Below are 22,694 nucleotides of genomic sequence, written 5' to 3'. Positions count from 1 at the left end.
CTTCAGTAACTATTAAACACACAGGAAAACAAGGATATCCATAGTTTCCGTTTTTATCTCCTTAAATGTTTAGCTTTTTCTTGCATTAATAAACATTGGAAAGGTGCACATTTACATTTTTGATTGAGGGTAAATGCAATGAGGAGTTTAATCAAAGCAACTTAGGATTCTAATTAATGCAATCAGCATTAGGTCGTGCAAATATCGTCATTGAATGCCATCGTGTAAAGCGGGTGACAGTGATTTGGGCTGCTGGAAGATTTGCCCCTCTGCTATCAGGATAAAACCAAGAGGGGAGAGACAAAAACTGAATGCCAAGCCTAGAGCTTGGCTTAGTCCTTCCGTGTTTACATTTTCTTGTGAGTCATTTAATAACCCTATCAAAACTATATTGAGTAAAATTCTTAATGCACTACCTCCTGTCAAAGCACCAGAAGGCTCATTTCTGGACAGTGCTGTGTCAGTAATGTTAAAATGGGTAGTGGAGTTGCATTATGTCTAATTTTGCCAGTGAGAAGGAATGCTAAAAGGTAAATTACTTTTTTCTAGCATTGAGGACACCAAAAAGTACAGTAATTTGTTAAACACAATCCTAGTAGCCTGAAAGAGAAAATTCATAAAGACAAGGGAGCACTATTTTTTACTTCCCAATGGCATTATGCTCATTATTTCACTTGAGTGTTTCTAGGACATCAGCCATCAAAGTACTTAGTCAAGTTCAACCATATTTTATTTTGACTTCATCCAGTAATATGGCTACTTTACGTAGTCATGAAAATTAGAACCTGCCAATTGATTGAGGACTTAAAATAAACTGTGCGAGGGCCAAGAAAAAATGTCACCCAAAAGTCAACTTCCACACTATCACCTAGCACTATAAGGCTCTTGATCTCATAGGCTGTGTCACAGCAACACCATCACCATGAAATTTATAAGAAATATTGGTGGATTTTGTAGTATCTGAAATCTTTTTCATGTACATGGAACATACTTGTACATACATGATGATGAGCTTATAATTAGTTTTATGTTTATTGGGTTTTTTTTTTTGAGGGGGAGCCACGCATATGATGCGTTTGCTATGGACTCGGGGCTACTTTCTTTTGCAACAAGATCGTGTGTGCGCACACATGTGTGTATTTAGTGTAAGGTCAGCCCCTTGGCATGTATCTTTAATGTTGCATATCCGAGGCTTGACTATGTTAAAACTTCGATTATATGAAAAAGACTGGCTATAAAAAAAATACCCCCTAAACTTTGAAATTTGTATTTCTGAAACATTAGAGATATAAATATTTAAATATCTTTAATGATACATGATGCTTATTACTGATAATTGTACCTAAGTCGAGCCAAACATCAAGTGTTTTAAAAATTTCTCTGGCATGATAGATAAAATATTATTGAATTTTAAGTAATGAACACTTGACTAATGACTTTCTAAAGTGACAGTGTACAAATAATCGCTTTCTAGAGGTGAGTGAACTTGGAAATTGGCATTCAGTAAGTGTCTCACACATATAAAACAGTGCTTCTTCGATCCTGTATCCCATTCCTTCACACGATGGCTTCAATGCTCAGTCCCACTCACCATTGTAGTTTCTGCTATTGACCCAAAGCTGTTGATAAATATGTTGCAGGTAACATTTACAGGAGGCCCTGCAAGTTGAACAATAAATAGAAAATTTGACAGGTTGTGTTCATGGCATAATCAAGTCACGTTTGTCTCTTGCCAGTGGCATTGTGGCACTTACCATGGTAGTTTCTGTGACCGATCCAAAACTGTTGATAAAAATATTGCAAGTAACGTTTACTGGAGGACCTGCAGAATGCAATAAGAATATTGCAATAGACATTGAAGCAAGAATACAGCTCCGTCAACATCTGTGCAAATGACTAGAAATGTAAACTAAAAATGATGGTGAGATTGCAAAAAAAAAAAAAAAAGCCAAAAACCAAAATCAAAAATGTTGTACCCAGAGGTTCAGAGTGATAACATTACCACTAGTGTTTCGAATAAGGACAGTTAAGCAATGATAACTTACCCAGCAGAGTTTGGGATTTAGAAAATATAAGCTGGAGACTATTAAACTGAATTCATTGTCACTAGTTGCTATCAAAATAGCCTTTTGGGTGGATGGCCTTTATCCATCTACCTCCTTTTCCAGGACACCCTTTAAATCAGTGGGTCTAATTTGATTCTCTTGACACCTTTGAATTTAGCCCATTCATTCTGTATATCCTCTGATCCCCAATGAAAAATGATGTACAAAAATACAAAAATAAAGAAAATTGGCTGATTTTAAGAAATAAACACAGAAATGTCACTTAATGTCTGGATTGTAAAGCAAGGGCTATTAATCCTAGATATGCTTTCAAAAGAGAGTCCACTTTTTTCTCCAGAGACCCAGAGGCTAGCTTTCTTGATCTTGCCCTTGGTCTCCCCAACCCAAGCCCTACTCAGGCCCTTTTCTGCTTAGCATCTGAGATCAGATGACAACAGATATGTTCAGGGGGGTATGGCCACAGATTCTTTGCCCTTCGATGATAGATATCACTGTCTAATTATTTCCAGTTTCATGTTTTTCTGGGAGATATGTTTATTGCCATCATGTAGTTACCCCTTAATTCTGGGTTAAGAATACACTGCCATGAGCCTTCTATCGCTAGAAAATTCTCTCTCTTTACTTAACAAGGTCTATGTAACCTAGTTCAGGCTACACCCTGGTTGGCTCTATACCCAACATGCCATGAGGATCTAAGTGACTGAGGCCTCCCTCTAAGGGTGGTGGTAAAACTCAGCCATGGTGGCGCTTGGGTACCGTGTGTTTAAACTTGACAAGTCAGAGGGTTCTCCAGCCCTTTCCTTTGAGGAAAGGAAACTTAGGTTAAACAGCGAACTTAAGTCTCCAGGCAAGAACTTTTGGTAAAAGAGATGTGTTAAGTTTTTTTCTTTAACATAACTAACTTTTCTGTTCTTAATGGAAAACGATTGTGTTTATTTTTTTAAATGTTTGTAGGTATGGAATCACAGGCACCATCATATTATCAAAATATTTTTCAGCCTACATCTTTGAGATATTCCAAGTCTTTTAATTCATCCCTTCCCCCTCTTATTTCAACATCTGCCAAGACGACTTCTTCCCCAGGGTCACTTTCTACTCTATTTGACTTTGCTTCTCATTTGGTTACTGAAAACAGAACAAAAATGAGTCTCTTCCTTGATGATAAAGTTCTATTCCATAGCAAATATACTTTTCTGCTAATAAGAAATACATTTAGACAAGGTAGAGGCAAGTTGTGAGACATTGTATATGTTCACTTTTTTTCTTCTCTTCACAATAAAATATTTCATTGTAAATAGCCCAATTCAGGATGGGAAGCTTTCATGAATTTTTATATGCAAGATAGATAAGAAAATGAATGATGGGGGGGTAAAGAAACAGGAAAGAGACATGTCTTCTACTGTACATTATCCTGGCCTTCCCAATTGGCCTCCCCAGTTGGCTTACAGGCATTTAGGATGCTGGGTCATACCATCATACACTTATTTTTATCCTTCCAAGTAAATGACGGTGTGAGTGTATTGCTAGAACTCAAAATATTTTTTAAGCTACCACATATTAACAAGTTGTACTAAGCACATTTTAAAAATTATCTAGTTTAATCTTCTCAAAAGAGGAATTGTTTTACTGCACCAGTAAATGTTTTCAGATGAGGAAACTGGGGGTTAGAGAGATTAAGCAACTTGCTTAAAGTCATGCCACAGTAAGTAGAAAGGCTGACACTCCATGCCTTATCATTCTCATCCCAAACACCTAAACGTTCAGCCCCTTTGCTGCACCGCATTCCTTACACAATAACCTCGCTTCCTCCTGACCTGCCAACCATGGTGTTTGCCACTGGTTTGTGGGATATTTCTGGGACAGTTTGATCCTTTACTTCTGACCTCTTCAATCTTGGGTATTTTCTCAAGTTTCATTTGCATCCGGATATAAAATTTTGGAAAGAAGAAAAAGCAATTTTTTTGGATGCGGGGTTAGTACATGCATGTAATAAGAGTTGATACATATTAAAACCCTGCTGTGCGCCAGTGAGTGCCTTATTTCATTCTTCAGTCATTAGGTGCTACTATGTCCCCCACTTTATAGATGAGGAAGCTGAGACACAGAGGTAATTAATTAATTTTCCCAAGGTCACAGAGTTTGTAAGAGGCAGAAGTTGCCTAACTTATGGACACTTTTCTTAACTGCAGGAGTAAAATGCCTGAGGCCCCTGAAATTATCTTTCTGATAAAAGCTACTAGGACTATGGCCTGAAAATTCTTTGGGTTAGATGTTAGAATTGTTTTTCATTTTGTTATCCTGATATGTGTCCATACAACCTTTCATCTGTATTTTAGCCCAATAATCCACTAAGGTGTTCTAATTAACAAGGACACATCCTTAGATGGGATCATAAGTGAATGATTATTCTGTGAACTGTAGAAAGAAATAGTTAACACTAGTTAACCTCATGTAATTGGTTTTATCAGCAAAGTTACGATATTCCAATGTGAATTGGATGAGAATTCAATAGGAAAAAGAATTATGTAGACACCTAATCTCTCATATCACTGTTATCCCTTCCTTCTTTCCAAACATCGTCTCCTCTCTCCCATCTCCCCTCTCTCCCTCCCTGCTTCCCTTTCTTTCTCACTCTTTTCTTTCTTTTTTGCCTTATTCTTTTTTATTATTATTTGAGTGTAGTTGACACCCAATGTTATATTAGTTTCAGGAGTACAACATAGTGATTTGACAGGTTTAAACATGATGCTATGCTTACCACAAGTGTAGCTACCATCCATCAGCCTACATTGTTGTTACAGTATCATTGACTATATTCCTTATGCTGTGCCTCTTATTCCCATGACTTATTCATTTCACAACTGGAAGTTTTGCCTATCCCCCCACCCCCTCTGGCAGCCGTCAGTTTGTTCTCTGTGTTTACAGGAATGATTCTGCTTTTTCTTTGTTTATTCATTTTTTTTTAGATTCTACATATAAGTGAAATCATGTGGTATTTGTCTTTCCCAGTCTGACTTATTTCACTGAGTATAATACCCTCTAGGTCCATCCATGTTGTGGCAAACTGCACAGTTTCATCTTTTTATTTTGCATGATATTTCTGTGTGTGTGTGTGTGTGTGTGTGTGTGTGTACAACATCTTCCTTATCCATTCATCTATTGATGGACTCTTAAGTTGCTCCTGTATCTTGGCTATTGTAAATAATGCTGCCATAAACATAGGAGTGCATATATCCTTTCAAATTAATGTTTTTTGTTTTCTTTGGGTAAATATTCAGTAGTGGAATTATTGGATCTTATGGTAATTCTGTTTTTAAGTTTTTGAGGAGCCTTGGTACAGTGACTGTATCAATTTGCTTTCCTGCCAATGGCATGTGAGGGTTCCTTTTTTTCCACATCTTCACCAACACTTGTTATTTCTTGTCTTTTTGATTTTAGTCATTCTCACAGATGGAAGGTAATATTTCATTGTGGTTTTGATATGAATTTCTCTGATGATTAGTGATGTTGAGCACCGTTTCGTGTGTCTGTTGGCTATCTGGATGTCTTCTTTGGACAAATGTCTGTTCAGGTCCTCTGCCCATTTTTTAATTGGGCTGTTTGTTTTTATGGTGTTGAGTTGCATAAATTATTTATATATTATGGATATTAACCCCTTATTGGACATATCATTCTCAAATATCTTCTCCCATTCAGTAGGTTGCCTTCTTGTTTTATCAATGGTTTCCTTCATTGTGCAAAAGCTTTTTATTTTGATGTGGTCCCAATAGTTTATTATTGCTTTTGTTTGCATTGCCTTAAGAGACATACCTAGGAAAATGTCAGAGAAATTACTACCTGTGTCCTCTTCTAGGATTTTTATGATTTCAGCTCTCACAGGTCTTTAACCCGTTTTGAGTCTATTTTTGTATATGGTATTAGAAAGTGGTCCAGTTTCATTATTTTGCATGTAGCTGTCTGCTTTGCCCAGCACTATTTACTGAAGAAACCATCTTTTCCTCATTGTATGTTCTTGCCTCCTTTGTCATATATTAATTGACCATGTAAGTGTGGGTTTATTTCTGGGCTCTATTCTGTTCCATTGATCTAAGTATCTCTTTTTTGTGGCAGTACCATGCTGTTTTGATGACCACAGTTTTGTAATCCCAGATTACCTTGCAATGTGGGATTGTGATACCTGTAGCTTTGTTTTTCTTTTTCAAGATCGCTTGGGCTATTTGGGGTCTTTTGTGGCTCCACACCAATTTCAGTATTATTTGTTCCAGTTTTGTGAAAAATGTTGTTGGCATTTTTATAGGGATTGCATTGAATTGTTTTGCCTTATTCTTATGAGAGACTGATCTTGCCATATCTTTAGTATGTAATTCACATATAAATGGAGGTAGATTTTTATATGGTAAATAGATTTCAAATACTTTAAATGTATTTGGAAGAAAGACTCCCTTCCCTGATCCCCGGCACAAAGATGACAAGCCCCATTTTATACGGGTCCCCTTTGTTGCTATATACTGCTCTCTCGGATTATCTTCTTTGGAGTAAGGCATTTGTCTTGGTAACCCAAGTAAAACTACAATTATGCTACAATTATCACCTATTAACATCTTCACTTTTGGATCAGTTGACCAAATTGGCTGTAAGAGGGCAGCTACTCAGGCTGCAGTTGGAAGCTCCGCAAAATCAGCACCACCTGGGAGCTTGTTAGAAACGCAGACTTTCCAGGCCCATTTGGGTCCTGAGGAGGCAGTTTTCACTTTAACAAGAGAGATTTGTTCCTTCAGATAATTCTGTCTCCCTTTCAAAATTATAATCACTTGTACTTTGTTTCAGTCTTTCAAGAATGTCCCTTGAAATGTCAACTGTAGTCCATTTTTAAAAAAAATTTTTTTTTCAACGTTTATTTATTTTGGGGACAGAGAGAGACAGAGCATGAACGGGGGAGGGGCAGTGAGAGAGGGAGACACAGAATCGGAAACAGGCTCCAGGCTCTGAGCCATCAGCCCAGAGCCCGACGCGGGGCTCGAACTCACGGACCGCGAGATCGTGACCTGGCTGAAGTCGGACGCTTAACCGACTGTGCCACTCAGGCGCCCCCAGCTGTAGTCCGTTAATAAAACCACTAAAGGTAGGACAAGTTTGGAAAACACTGTTGAATCAATTAGGCAAGTTTCTTTAATATAAGTTTCTCCAAAGTTGTGCAACCACTAACCACTATCTATTTCCAAAGTTTTTCCATCACTTCAAACAGAAACTTTGTAACCATTAAGCAGTAACTCCCCATTCTCCTCTCCCTCAAGCCCCTGGTAACTTCTAATCTACTTTCTGTCTCTATGAATTTGTTTACTCAAGGTATTTCATATAAGTGGAATCATACAATATTTATCCTTTGTATCTGGCTTCTTTCACTTAGCATAATGTTTTCAATGTTCATCCATGTTGTAGCATGTATCAGAACTTCTTTCCTTTTTATGACTAAATAATCATTGTATATATATACTACATTTTGTTTATTCATCTGTTAATAGAAACTTGGATTTTTTTCACCCTTTGGCTGTTGGGAGTAATGCTGCAATGAAATGTTTGAGTTCCTACTTTCAACCCTCATGGATGTATACCCAGGAGTGGAATTAGGGGTCACATGCTAATTCTATGTTTAACTTTTTAAGGAACTGCCATACTGTTTTCTACAGTGGCTACACTATTTTAAATTGCCACAAGTAATTTTTGAGTATTCCAATTTCTCCACATCTTCACCAATACATATTTTCCATGTTTGGACTGTAGTCATTCTAGTAGGTATGAGGGGGTATCTTATTGTGGTTTTGATTTTCATTTCCATAATGACTAATGACATTGAACATTTTTTCTTGTGATTATTGGCTATCATTTTGGAGAAAAGTCTATTCAGGTCCTTTGCCCATTTTTGTATTGGGTAGGTTGTCTTTGTTCTTTATATATTGTGGATATTAAGCCCGATCAGATATATGATTTGCAAATAGTTTCTCTTAGTAGGTTTACTCTTCTTTGATAATGTACTTTGATGCACAACAGTTTTTGGTTTTGATGAAATCCAGTTTACCTATTTTTTTTCTTTTGTTGCTTATGTTTTAGTGTCATCAAAAAAGATCAACGACCAAATCCATGGTCATGAAGATTTGCCCCTATGTTTTCTTTTAAAAGTTTAATGGTTTCAGCGCTTATATTTAGGCTGTTGATTCATTTTGAGATAATTTTTGTATATGGTGTGAGATAGAGGTCCAACTTCATCCTTTTGCGTTGTGGAAATCTAGTTGTGTATTATGCTAAGTGAAATAGGGCAGAGAAAGACAAATACCATATGATTTCACTTATATGTGGAATCTAAAAAGAACAGAACAAATTAACACCCGACTCTTCAATACAAACTGTTGAATTTGTTTTGCTAATATTTTTTTGAGGATTTCTGCATCTGTATTCATAAAGGAAATTGGTCTGTGATTTTCTTGTGGTGTCTCTGTCTGGCTTTGATATCAGGGTAATGTTGACTCATAGAATGAGTTTGAATGTGTTCTTTTTTATTTCTTGGAAGAATTTGAGAAGTATTGGTGTTAATTTTTCTTTAAATGTTTGGAAGAATTCACCAGTGAACCCATCTGGTCCTGAAGTTTTCTTTGTTGGAAGATTTTTGATTATTCGTCCAATCTCTTTACTTGTGATAGGTCTGTTGAGATTTTCTATTTCATCTTCAGTCATCTTAGGTAATTTTTGTGTTTCTAGGTATTTGTCCATTTCATCTAGGTTATCTGATTTGTTAATAATCTTATAATTTTTTTTTTATTTCTGAAAGGTCAGTTGTAATGCCCCCACTTTTATTTCTGATTTTAGTTGTTGGAGTTTTCTCTCTTTTTTCCTTGTCAGTCTACATAAAGGTCTGTAATTTTTGTTGATCTTTTAAAAGAACCAACTTTTGGTTTTGTTGATTCTCTAAAGACTTTTCTATTTTTTTTTCCCGATTCTAATCTTTATTATTTACTTTTTTGGAGAGTGTTAGGTTTAGTTTTTCTCTTCTTTTTCTAGTTCTTCAGAATATAATATTATGTTATTTATTTAAGATCTTTCTGCTTTTTGGGGTGCCTGAGTGGCTCAGTCAGTTAAGTGTCCGACTTCAGCTCAGGTCATGATCTCATGGTTCATGGGTTCGAGCCCCGTGTTGGGCTCTGTGCTGACAGCTCAGAGCCTGGACCCTGCTTCAGATTCTGTGTCTCCCTCTCTCTCTGCCCCTCCCCTGCTCACACTCTCTCTCTCTCTCTCAAAAAATAAGTAAACATTAAGAAATTTTTTAAAAAAGATCTTTCTTCTTTTTTAATGCAGGCACTTGTTTTATAAATTTCCCTCTGAGTACTGTCTTCACTGCATCCCATAAGTTTGTTTTCATTCATTTCTAATTTCCCTTGTGATTTCTTCTTTGACCCATTGGTTGTATAAGAGTGTGTTAATTTCCAAATATTTGTGAATTTTCTGGGTTTCCTTTTATTATTGATTTTTAGCTTCATTCTACTGTGGTTGGAAGAGATACTTTTTATGATTTTAATCTTTTAAAATTCATTAAGAATTATTTTGTGGTTCAATATATGCTCTATCCTGGAGAATGTTCCATGTGCACTTGAGAAGAATGTATAGTCTACTGTTGTTGGGTGGGGCACTCTATATATGTTTGTTAGATCTAGTTGATTTATAGTGTTGTTCACATCCTTATTTTCCGTACTGAGCTCCGTATAGATGCTCTATCCATTATTGAAAATGGTGTATTAAAGTCTCCAAATGTTATTGTAGAAGTGTTATTTCTCCCATTGTTTCTGTCAATGTTTGCTTCATGTATTTTGGGGCTCTGGTATTTGGTGCATATACTTTTAGAATTGTTATATCATCTTGATGATTTGATCCTTTTATCAATATATACTGCAATTCTTTGTTTTAAGAGATTTTTACTAATATTGTATTTTGTCTGATGTTAGTATAGCCACCTCAGTTCTCTTTTGGTTACTGTTTGCATAGAATAATCTTTTTCTACCTTCTGACTTGTGTCTTTGGATCTAAAGTGAGTCTCTTGTAGATAGCATATAGTTACATCATATTTTATCCATTCTTACCATCTATGTCTTTTGATTGGGGAGTTTAGTTAATTTGCATTAAAAGTAATTACTGATAAAGAATGACTTACATCTGCCATTTGGTATTTGATATCTATGTATCTTACAGCTTTTTTGTCTTTCATTTCCTCTATTACTACCCTCTTTTGTGTTCAGTTAACTTTTTTGCAGTGAATTATTTTGATTCTCTTTTATTTCTTTTTTGTATACTTTTTAAATATTTTCTTTGTGGTTACCATGGGGATAACATTTAACACTGTAAATTTATAGCAACTTAGTTTGAATTGATACCAACTTAACTTTAATAACGTACAGAAACTCTACTCCTATACAGATATATCTTCCTCCCTTTATGTGCGGTTGTCACAAATTACATCTTTATTCATTATGTGCCCAATAGCATAGATTAACAACTTTTAAATGCATTTGTCTCTTAAATCCTGGAGGAATTAAGAAGTGGAGTTACAAACCCAAACTACCATAATACTGTTTTATATTTGACCATGTATTTACCTTTACCAGCAATTTTTATTTCTTCATTAGGTTTTGAGTTACTGTCTAGTGTTCTTTCATTTCATTTCATAAAGGACTCTGTTTATCGTTTCTTGGAAGGTAGGTCTGGTTGTAATGAACTCTCATAGCTTTCGTTCATCTGAAAATGTCTTTATTTCTTCTTCATTTGTGAAAGACAGTTTTGCTGGATAAAAGCTCCCAAGCTCTCATTTACATTGATTTTTTTCCTCCCAACACATGAAATATATCATTCCATTGCCTTCTAGACTCCAAGGTTTCACTGAGAAATAAGTTGATATTCTTATTGGGGAATCCCATATAAGTAATGGGTTTTCTCGTGCTGTTTTAAAAATCCTCTCATTGTCTTTGGCTTTCAACAGTTTGATTATAAATGTTCTCAGTGTGGGTCTCTTTGGGTTTTCCTACTTGGAGTTCATTGAGGTTTTTGGATTTGTAGATCTATGTTTTCATCAAATTTGAGGACCCATTATTTCTTTAAATATTCTATTCAAATATTCTTCCCACCTTTTCCTTTTTCTCTTCTTTTTTTTTTTAGTTTTATTTATTTTTGAGAGAGAGAGAGAGAGAGAGAGAGAGAGAGAGAGAGAGAGACACCACGTGTGAACAGGGGAGGGCCAGAGAGAGGGGGAGACACAGAATTTGAAGCAGGCTCCAGGCTCTGAGCTGTCAGCACAGAGCCCAACACAGGGCTCAAGCCCACGAACTGTGAGATTACAACCTGAGCCCAAGTCAGATACTCAACCGACTGAGTGCCCCTCTCTTCTCCTTCTTGAACTCCCATAATGTATATGGTGGTCCAGTTTTGGTATCCCATTGATGCACTTGAGAAAAATGTATATTCTGCTGTTGTTGGGTGGAGCATCAGTTCAGTTTTCTTCATTCTTTTTTCTTTATGCTCCTCAGACTTGGTAATTCAATTGCCCCATCTTCAAGTTTACTGATTCTTTCTTCTTTCTGCTTAAATCTAATTTTGAAATTCTCTAGTGAATTCTCCATTTCTGTTACTATACTTTTCAGCTTCAGAATTTGTTTGGTTCCTTTTTATAATTTCTATCTCTTTATTGATAGTCTCATTTTATTCATATATCACTTTGCTGATTTCGTTTCATTCTTTGTTTTTGTTTTCCTTTAGGCCTTTAAGCATATTAAGACAGCTATTTTAAAGGCTTTGTCTATTAATGTCTGGCCTTGCTCAGTGACAATTTCTGTTAATTTATTTTGTTCCTTTGAATGGAACATACTTTCCTGTTACTTTATATGCTTTGTAATTTTTGTTGATAATTGGATGCTTGAATATTATAATGTGATTGTTCTGGAGATCAGATTCTTTCCCTTCCTCAGAGTTTGCTGAATGTTTTGATTGTTGAAGGATACAGGAGGTCATCTGTTTATTGAGTTTCCCAAACTTTTTTTGCAAAGAGGATATTCCTTCTCATGTGTGGCCATTGTAGTCTCTGTTCCTCAACTTGTGTTCAGTGAGGGTTTTGACAGAGATTTCCTTGAATACCAAGAGCTAACAAATCAGCAACCTACGAAACAAACAGATGAAACACACCTTTCCCACGCTGCAGATTTTTTTCTGTGTTCGGACATTCCTTCAATACCTAGCCAGACTTGAACTGAATCTACAGATCAGCCCAATGTGAAATTTAGGATCTTCTCAGGTCTTTTCTGAGGATGCATCTTGCCCTGAGAATGCATGTTGCTTTCAAAATTCCCCGGCATACATGGCTGATTTGAATTTCCTAATTTCCCTAAGAAAATTTCCTCAGCTTTTGCTCTCAGCCTTAGATGGCTCATTGTATGTTTCAGCTGTCATCTTTTGCCCCAGGCATCTGCAGGTTTTTAGTGGGTTTTTTGTAGTGTCTTTGATCAATACTTGCTGTTTTTTTCCATCCTGAGTTCCAAGTTAGGTGGAACAGGGATAGGAACTGTTATGGGTTGAATTGGGTCTGCCCCCTTCCCCAAATCATATGTTGAAGCGCTAACCCCCAGTACCTCAGGACGTAACTGTATTTGGAAAGATCTTTAAAGAGGTAATTAAGGTTAAATAAGGTCGTGAGGGTAGGTCCTAATCTAATATAAATTGTGTCCTTGTGAAAAGAGAAGAGAGACGCCAGAGATGTGTGTGCACAGAGGAAAGACCTCTGTGAGAAGGTGGCCATCTGCAAGCCAGGAAGATAGTCCTCGGGAGACCAATCCTGCTGACACCCAGTCTTAGACTTACTGCCTCCAGAACCGTGAGAAAGCAAATCTCTGTGCTATTTTGTTGTGGCAACCCTAGCAAACTAATGCAAGAGCTTTGTATTAGTCCATCTGGTAGCACACATTGGTTAGAATAGACAGACAAAATAATTTGTGAATAATGCTTGTTCTGCCCCCTCCAGAACTAAGGACCAGGGTTCCACGCTGAGAATGCAGGTTGCCACTAATTCAAAGCCAAAACCAGTGTTGGGGAGGGAATGGGGCAAGGGCAAAAAAAAACACCACAAAACTTTCCTACCATTTGAAGTTGGCTTTTTCTTACTTCAGCAGTCTCTTGGTTACTGAAAGCTCTTGACTGTTTTCTAGAGTTAACTCTGACAAAGTTAGTTCTGACAGTTTCTACTTACTTTTTGCTGTTTCTGTGGGGGGACAAGAGCTTGGAGATGCCTACTCTACTGTTTTGTTACCGCCAGCCTCCTCCTCCCCAAAACTTTAATAAACTCTTGTGGATTATGGTGCCCCTGAAGGAGAACATAGTGTGTGTTGTTGTTTTCCAAATTTATTTGACCGTGGGAGATTTTTTTGTTTTTTTAAATAGACTATCCTTTTAATGAAGCATATTTCAAAAATGGCAAGCATTCTGCAAAACATAGTTCTGGAAACGCTGATCCACATTTTTCTTTTAGTAATTCCATTAACAATTTCTTGTTGAACAATAAATATGTTAGATGGTAATAATAAAACTATGACTAAAACTAAAGGCAATTGTAGGGCTATAATAAAATTCTGTGCTCCTGCCAAGGAGGGAATGTTTTATTGGGGGCTGCAAGATAAGTGCCTGGGATAGAGAGGTAATGGAGGAGCAACAAAGAGTCAGTAAAGATCAGCTGAATCTTTCTTGGCTACTTGTCTAAGACTAAATTTTTTTTCAAATGTTTATTTATTTTTGAGAGAGGGAACGAGTGGTGGAGGTGCAGAGATAAAGGGGGCCAGAGGATCCGAAGCGGACTCTGCCCTGGCAGCAGAAAGCCAGATGCAGGGCTCGAACCCACGAACTATGAGATCGTGACCTGAGCCCAAGTAGAATGCTCAGTTGACTGAGCCACCCAGGAGCCCCTGTCTAAGATTAAATGTATGGAATGATACTGTAGTCTAGAGATATAACTCAGGGATACAAGTGAAAAACCCTGCTTGTAATCAGATTTGATAAACGTATTAATTCCTGGATGAGTTCTCTTATGGGTCAGCAACATTCTTTTTGTAAAGGGCCAGATGGTAAATATTTTAGGCTCTGTGGGCCACAAAGTCTCTGTCACACAGACTCCATTCTGTCTTTGTAGTGCAAGTAGCCATAGACAGTATGTAAACAAATGGGTGTGGTTGTGTTCCAGTAAAACTTTATTTACAAAACAAGTAGGGGATTAGATTTGTTCCATGCAAGGGCCACGTGTGCTGAGCCCTGCTCTATTTTCAGAGGAGGAGGTTAGTGAACAACAGAAATTGTTCTGGAATTCCATGATCTTTCCATAATGATGTCCTTTGGGCCAGCTGCACTAACTAAACCATTAAGTTTGAGTTAGACTACTAATGTTATTCTAAGAGCTAGGAGGCAGTATGGAAGTAATATAGGAGTAGGCCAGATAATATGGACAACAAATACTTAGTGTATTTGACTCAGTCATTATATTTAATATATTCTGTATCTTGCATATTTAAAACCTAGAACCAATTTTTATAACTTCTACCATGGTAATGAAAATTTTACCTATTATTCGTAGTGACTAAAATAATACAAACCTATAGATAGATAGATAGATAGATAGATAGATAATCTCCATATTGACCAAAGCTTTCTAAGTTAAGCATACATATATTTTTTAAAGCTTCATGATGGGGGCACCTGGGTGGCTCAGTCAGTTAAGATCCAACTTGTGGTTTTGGCTCAGGTCATGATCTCATGGTTTGTGAATTAGAGCCCCATGTCAGGCTCTGTGCTGCCACTGTGGAGCCTGCTTGGGATTCTCTTTCTCTCTCTCTCTCTCTGTCTCTGCCGCTCCCACATGTGCTTTCTATTTCTGCCTCTCTCTAAATAGATAAATAAACAAAAAAAAAAAGCTTCATGATGGATTCTATTTAAAAAATAAACAGTAGAGACAAATATTGTATAATATCACTTATTTGTAGAAACTAAAAAAGCCAAACTCAGAGGAGCAGAGAGTAGAGTGATAGTTACCAGGGGCTGTGGGTAAGAGAAATGGGGAGATGTTGGTCAAAAGATACAAACTTCCAGTCATAGGATGAATAAATTCTAGGGATATAATGGTAACTATAGTTAACAATACTGTATTATATATTTGAAAGTTGCTAAGTGAGTAGCTCTTAAATATTCTCACCACAGAAAAGAAATGGTATTTATGTAATCATCTTGTAATATTAACACTACAACAGTAATTATTTTGCAATATTTAAATGTATACATCAACACATTGTACACCTTAAACTTACACAATGTTATATGTGTCTTATATCTCAAGTTGGAAAAAAATTTAAACAAAGGCTGCAGCAAAGGTCTTAAAAATAAATGGTAGGAAAGAATAGGAGATTTGGTATATTACCAAAACAAGAGTCACTATTCGTTAGGTTTGCCCCAAGTATGTTATTTTCCAACATCATTTTAAGGAGAGAGATTTAAGAGCAGAGGGCAGGCAGCCTTTGAGTTCCAAGATGAAAATGTTACTTTTTTCTCTCTTGTCACAAATAGGCAAGAATGGCATTTTCATTTTGCATTTTATTCCTAGTAAATAATTTAATGTGTCATTAAGTACCACAGTACTTTAGTGTAGGACCCTTGGATGGGAATGGAATATTAAATATATGTGCTTGATTTATACAGAAATGAAGTTTACTTCGGAATAAGATTTTTGTCTAGCAGAAAGATTCATGCCATTGGTTCAAGAGATCAAAAGAGAAAATAAAAAGCACACAGAGGAAGCAAGAAGATGTATAGTTAAGGGTCAGAGCCTCCTTTTCAAACATGGAGAAGCAGTGTTCCTTATGATGGCTTCCTGTGTTGCATGGTACTTTGATGCTCATGAAAGAGAGAGCCTTGGAGGATGGGAGGATTGTAAGGGGAAGGAATGGCTTTTCATGGTGGTACTCCCTTTATGAGGGGTGATTTGAGGCATCTAAACTGAAAGAATGGAGAAGGCTTTTTTAAATGTCATGATTGTAATTATAAATGACCACATAAACTAAGTAACCCATTGCGTTATTTTCACCTTGATAATTCACCACGAATAAATCATATACCGTTGATTCTTCCCGTTCAGCACATGGTCAAAATGGTTTTACCAGTCCTGCTACATTTAGTTTGGTTGCTGACATCCAGGTCTGTGCTAAGGGCAACATATTTAGAGAAATAAAAAAGTTGGCCATTTACTGACTGCTGCAGCTTATGAGACAGTCCAGCAAACCCTTTGCTTTGGGCCAGCCATGTTGATAAAATGATGAAATTGCCAGACAAAGCAATTAATTAGCACCTAAAGTAGCTTAAATATAGGGAACCAAATGGCAGCTTCTGTGAGTCCTTCCCACTAATGGCTACCAGTTGTCAACCACTGTCGCACAAGGATGAGTGAATAGAAAGATGTGCACGTAGCTCAGATCCATGTCAGAGGGCTTTGAGAATGTCGGCAAGATTCTATTTTTGCACGCTGTGGTATCTCTGTGATTTAAAGACAAGGGATAAGACGGGAGCCATTATCTAATATAGGATGATTAATTTTTAAACAGAAAGTAGGTGCTGTTGATAACTATACAGAAACACCCAGCATAAACCAGGAATGTCCTGTGGAAACCTGGACTTTGGGTCATACTACGTAGATATTTTTGAAGTGTGGTGACTCCCAGTCTATCTTGTTTTTACCACTAGCTCTACCTATTACCACCTGTGAACTTTAAACAGTACAGAAACTCTTTGAGTCTGTTATATATTCTGTGGAATGGGAATAATGATACTTGCCATGATGTTAATTGTCAGAATTAGTGCTAATGTATGGAAAACGCATAATAGTTGCTCAATCAGTTATCATCAGTATCATTATTACAAGTTCATTGGATTGTCAAAATATGCCTATGCAGGAGGTGTGTCATTAGACCCATTTCAATATAGAGTAAACTGAAATGTTGAGACTACAACTTAGATCTCCCAACGTTTTCTGGGCTCATCTTTACTGAAATAATGTCCATCTCGTCCAATTTTCTTTCTCTTCTCTCTGTAAGCTCTGTTTTTTTTTCTCAGCTCTATAGAACTTTTTAGCAGGATCCAACCATCTTTTATAACTCTTTTTTCCAGGAGTTATGCATAAACAATCTTTTTGTTTGGACAACCACATAGCACTGTGGCTTTGAGATCATTGCTGCCAGCTTCTTTATTTAAATTAGGGTTTCTCCACCTTGGGATTATTGGCACTTGGGGCCAGATTGTTCTGTGTTGTGGGAGCTTGTCCTGTGTATCGTGGGATGTTGAGCAGCACGCTTGGTCCATGCTTATTAGATGCCAGTAGCTTCCCAACCTTCACGGTCCCTATTGTAACAACCAAAAACATGTCCGTGAACTGCCAAATATCCCCTGGGAGAAAAAAATCACCCCTGGTTGAGAACCAGTAAGTTATTTTTTTTGTTATGTTTATTTATTCTTAAGAGGCAGAGAGAGACCCAGAAAGGGGCAGAAAGAGAGGGAGACACAGAATCAGAAGCAGGCTCCAGGCTCTAAGCTGTCCGCACAGAGCCCCATGTGGGGCTCGAACTCGCGAACTGCGAGATCACGACCTGAGCTGAAGTTGAACGCTTAACCGACTGAGCCACCCAGGTACCCCGAGAACCAGTAAATTACAAAAAGATGGCAAAAACGGCAGGATGAGGGGCGCCTGGGTGACTCAGTCACTTGAGTTTCTGACTTCGGCTCAGGTCCTAATCTCACAGTTCCTTGATTCCAGCCACAAACTGGGCTCTGTGCTGACAGCTCAGAGCCAGCTTCAGATTCTCTGTCCCCCTCTCTCTCGGCCCTTTACCCTGCTCATGCACATGCTCTCTGTCTCTCTTTCTCTCTCTCTCAAAAACAAATATTTTTTTTAACGGCAGGATGAGTGGAAAGGTTTTTCAATAAGGATTACATGTTTATTTATAATAATGTAATGAAATGAGTTTCAGATTATTTTGCTTAGCCAAACATATGTTAGGGTCATATTAAAATATTTTTGGTCCTGTGACTTTCTCATAAGCATGGTCATGAAACTTTTACGCCTTTGTTGGGTTCAGGAAATTAAATTTGGTGCCTCCTTGCAGGAATTTACTGAATTCTGTGCATTTCCATCCTATAAATCTTCAGTCATGCATTAAATCAGCAAACATTTATTGCATACCCGTATGTACCTGGCATATATTTGGTCTTCTTCTAATTATCATTTACTATTAGATGGTGAATTGTGGGACTAAATATAAGAAAATCAGGCATTAAGGACAAGTCAGAAACTATTTGCTGAAAAGCCCTTGAGTCATCCTGCAAGAAATGTCAGGTGGAACAAAAAGTGTGCGCCTAAGCAAACATCACACAGAGGGCATTTTTGTTAAACCTCTTTCTAATCCAAGTGAACTGCTGCGTTTTTGTTCATTGTAGGATTATAGTGACCTTAAAGTGAAGGTTCCTAAGTGAAGGTTCCTATAGTGACCTAAAGTGAAGTGTTCTGGAAGATTTAGGGCCCTTTGCCTATGGTGACAAGGTTCATTTACTATTTTAAAGATTGCAGAGACTGGATATAGACCTTCTTTTGGGAGTAATTTGTAAGTGTAATCTACATCTATTTCTATTTATGCTATAATAAAATGTCATCAGATGGAGAATTGCTGAAAAATATGAGATTCTTGCTACCTTGGGATTAGGGTGGATAATAAATAAAGGCCTATTTAGCTTTAGAAGAAGTCAATTTTAAATGCCATTTGGAATTAGCTTTGAAATGAAGAGACCTGAGAATTTCTCATGAACCCAAATGATAACTTCCATTGATTTTAGGAAGTAACAAAAATAGAATTAAAGACAACTTTCTCTCATGTTAATTGGATCCTTTAGTACTTTGCAAAGTGAATAGCAGGTTGATCAACTTGTTAGGTCCTGACGAGTTGAAGATAGATTTTTTTTTCATTAATAATTTTTAAAGAAGGAACTATGCTGCATTTAGGTTTATAATAATGGAATCAGTAGGTGCAGTCTACCCACATATACATACATGTTCCCATGTTCAAATCTCATGCTTCAAAGTCTGGTTCAAATGATACATACTCAGTGAATTTCTCCATGATTCTCCCCACTCGAATATCATCTTTCTTGGCATTTCCATAGCCCCATAACCCTTACCATGTTGTATTATTGTCAATTTGTCACGTGTGTCTAGTTATTTCTAGTATGCTCTGGGAAGGATGTGGTTCAGGTCTGATTCACTGTAATGTTTTCCAAAGCATTTAGTATAGTAGTGAGCACATAGTAAGCATTCCACAAATGCTCAATGAATGTTATTGATCAGAATATAAGCCTTTTAGTGCAAGGAAATGCCAATGGTATCCCAAGAAATCTGTGTGTTTCCATTTCATTTCAGAACAGCTTTCAATCCGAGGCATTTTAACCCCATCAATTGGCCTCCATCCATTCAGCTTCAAAGGGTAGTTCATTCAAAAGGTTGTTCATTTAAATCAATTGCCTCACCTCACTCTGTGAACTCAGAAGCAAATCCTGTTTGCTATGTTTCCAGAACACTCAGCAGAATGAGAAAATTATGACAAAAACTTGATAGTCACCAATGAGCAGCACTGTAAACTGGCCTGATGAGCTGCCCTGTCTGAGGTGGGAGCTGGGAAACTTCTTGACTGTTTCCCTCCCTCCTGACATCATCTCTCACCAGGGCAGCCTGAAATAATGCGAGGAAAATCATAAACTTCAGAGCTAGAAGAAAGGGATTTAAATCCTGGCTCTGCTATGTACTATTTATGTAACCCTCTGTAAGCTATTGAATCACTCTGGGCTCCTCATCTATAAAAGAAGAAATATCTTCACCTAGCTTTTGGGTCCATTGCGGGGATTAAATGTGACTGTGTGTGGGCAATGCCACCTATTTCTTTTCTCTCACCACCTCCTTCCCCTATCAAGGAAGGATCTTCCGTCTAAACCTTAAGTTTTTTCCCTTTATTTCAAAACTAGGTGTGCTCTTCTCAAGCACCATATCTCTGTTCTACATTTAAATTTTTTTTAATGTTTACTCATTTTGAGAGAGAGACAGATCTAGTGTGAGTGGGGAGGGGCAGAGAGACAGGGAGACACAGAATCCGAAGCAGGCTCCAGTCTCTGAGCCATCAGCACAGAGCCTGATGTGGGGCTTGAACTCATGAGCCATGAGATCATGACCTGAGCCAAAGTCGGACGCTCAACAACTGAGCCACCCAGGCACCCCATCTCTGTTCTACATTTAATTGCTCATCCCTACTCACAGTATTAAGAAAAAGACCTGGATTTTAACAGTATAAACAGGTACTAGGAAATTGGAGAATCATGAGGTGGGGGCAAGGGGAAATGTGTTTCAGTGGGAACTATGCATTGCCAATAGTACACCCTTTCATGTTATCTGATTCTGATTCTGCAGGAGCTATTTTACAATTCTATAAATTGTATAACTGATAGCAACATATATTTTGCTTAGAGACACATAAATTCTGTCCTGTTCTGTCCTGTAGAAGTTCAAGTGATTGCCCTCCCCCAATGTGGAAGAGGGTAGTTTTGCCACTATTTGCGCATTCATTTCAATGTTCTTGATCTGTTAATGTGTCTGTTCTTTGGATTTTCTTTTGAGCTGCTTGTACACCTGTCTGGTCTGGTTCCCTCATTGATTAATGAGTCGAATAAAATCTTTAACATGTATTCATTTTGTATCTGCATGAGAGTCATGATTTTACATTTAAAAAAATTATTTTTTAATGCAAGGCTTAAAAAAAGAAGAAATGATTACCCTTTGGAAATGTTAGACTCAGAACCGGGCTTTGGAAGCTTGGAGACCTAAATTCTGTTCAAGGCCATTGCACTGCTGGGCAACCCAGCTCTTGCTGTTTGGCTGCCAAAGGAAGTCTTAGAGCACCATGCCTGCCAATATATAGTACCTAAGTTTTCATTTCCCTCCTCTTTTCCCCTGTGGCTTCCACAAATAAGGGACTATTTTCTCATTAGGCATTCTGCACCATTTCTCCAAGGGTAGGAAGGTCACCATTGTACTATTAGGAAACAGAGGTTTTCTATGTCAGCAAGAGATCTAAAAATAGAAGCCAGAGTTCCTGACGTGCACTCTTCTCTACTAACAACTAGGACAGCCGCTTCACTACTGCAGAGGGAAACCCTGAAATCATGATGTTTGTTGTGTTTACATGCGCTCAAATTTGACTAATAGGCCCCTAGCACTTATGTAGCATCGTGCTTTTATACCTCTAATGTCATGCTACACTCTGTATCTTTGTAATTAAGTTTCATTAAAAGGACATTCATTAGACTTCTGTATATTGGGTGATTACTTCATTTGGGTTATCCTTGAGTCAAGGACTCAGGTGAAAGTAGTTTATTAAAGAGGTGAATGATACACCAGTTGGGAGGTGGAGAAGAGAGACAGGGTAGGGAAAGAAACTAAGAAAAGGTACTTTAGCAAGTCCATTATTCTTTGAGGGCAAATGAAGCTTTATTCCATGAACAACTCTGGAAGGCACATTCTTCTGAGCTATACTTCCCAGGGGAAGAAGGAACTGGGGTATTTTACATCAACTCCCATCAGTCATTGAATGAGAGTATTCTCAGGGGGCATTAATTCATCTGCACTTCTGGTCTGCCACAGGGTGGGCAAAGTGGCTTAGGTCAGAGAAAGCCTTCAAGCAAAGAAATCCAAGTGTTGGCAGTTGGAAGTCAGATGGTGCATTGAAGAGATCAGGGATTGGTGATATGGGCTGGGCACTTACAGTGGTGCCTATAAGTTGCTGGGAATACCAAAATGCACTCTATCCTTGCATCCAATTAAGTCAATCTGTCATGGCACAAAGATGAATGGATGCCTGGGTGGCTCATTTAGTTAAGCATCCAACTTCGGCTCAGGTCATGATCTGACAGTTCGTGAGTTCAAGCCCCACATCAGGCTCTGTGCTGACGGCTCAGAGCCTGGAGCCTGCTTCTGATTCTGTGTCTCCCTCTCTCTCTGCCCCTCCCTGCCCTTCACTTTCTCTCTCAAAAATAAATAAACAGTAACATTTTTTTTAAAAAAGATGTAAATCAGACTAACTGTAATATAATGTGATGGTAAGACTAACATTGTAAGGGAATGTCAAAGAGGAGACAATGAATCGTGCATGGGGAAGGAGAAAAGGAAAGGAAAGGAGAGATTCTTTGTAGGGAGGCTGATGTATTTCTTTACGTACAGGATGGGAAAGATATGGCTCTGTTTTATAAATGTACATATTATTAGCCAACACATAATCAGAAATCGAAGATGGACCCTGCATTATTGCTCTTGAAATTCAAAGGCCTCCAAATTTTGCATTGTTTGAGATTTTTTAAAGTTGTAGAGAAACTGTCCTATGTCTGGATTTTATCATATCATATATTTCCACCTCCATCTCACTGTGATAGGATCTCTGATACTAAGCCAAGTGGAGCTGCCCCTCCACGAATGAAGAAGTTAAGTGGCCT

The 22,694-nt window shown here is 37.6% G+C and overlaps 1 protein-coding gene across 3 annotated transcripts in view; it reads right to left on the bottom strand.

Moving 5' to 3' along the window:
- Positions 1-22,694, bottom strand: part of GLRA2 (glycine receptor alpha 2) — a 172,390-nt gene that overhangs the window by 126,327 nt on the left and 23,369 nt on the right. The window contains exons 2-3 of one of the 3 annotated variants that reach the window (XM_019823567.3): positions 1,755-1,822; positions 1,592-1,659 (exon numbers count right to left, since the gene is read on the bottom strand). In XM_019823567.3, coding sequence (XP_019679126.1) covers positions 1,592-1,594 — 3 coding nt within the window. In that variant the 5' untranslated portion in view covers positions 1,595-1,659; positions 1,755-1,822. The remainder of the gene's footprint in view (positions 1-1,591; positions 1,660-1,754; positions 1,823-22,694) is intronic. The other 2 variants (XM_004000283.5, XM_004000282.5) reach the window with 2 other exon arrangements.

The sequence above is a fragment of the Felis catus genome, chromosome X, assembly GCF_018350175.1.
Source record: "Felis catus isolate Fca126 chromosome X, F.catus_Fca126_mat1.0, whole genome shotgun sequence".
In the NCBI taxonomy this organism is placed as follows: domain Eukaryota; kingdom Metazoa; phylum Chordata; class Mammalia; order Carnivora; family Felidae; genus Felis; species Felis catus.
The sequence above is the reverse complement of the archived record's forward strand: the minus strand, read 5'-3'. Positions and strand labels throughout refer to the sequence as shown.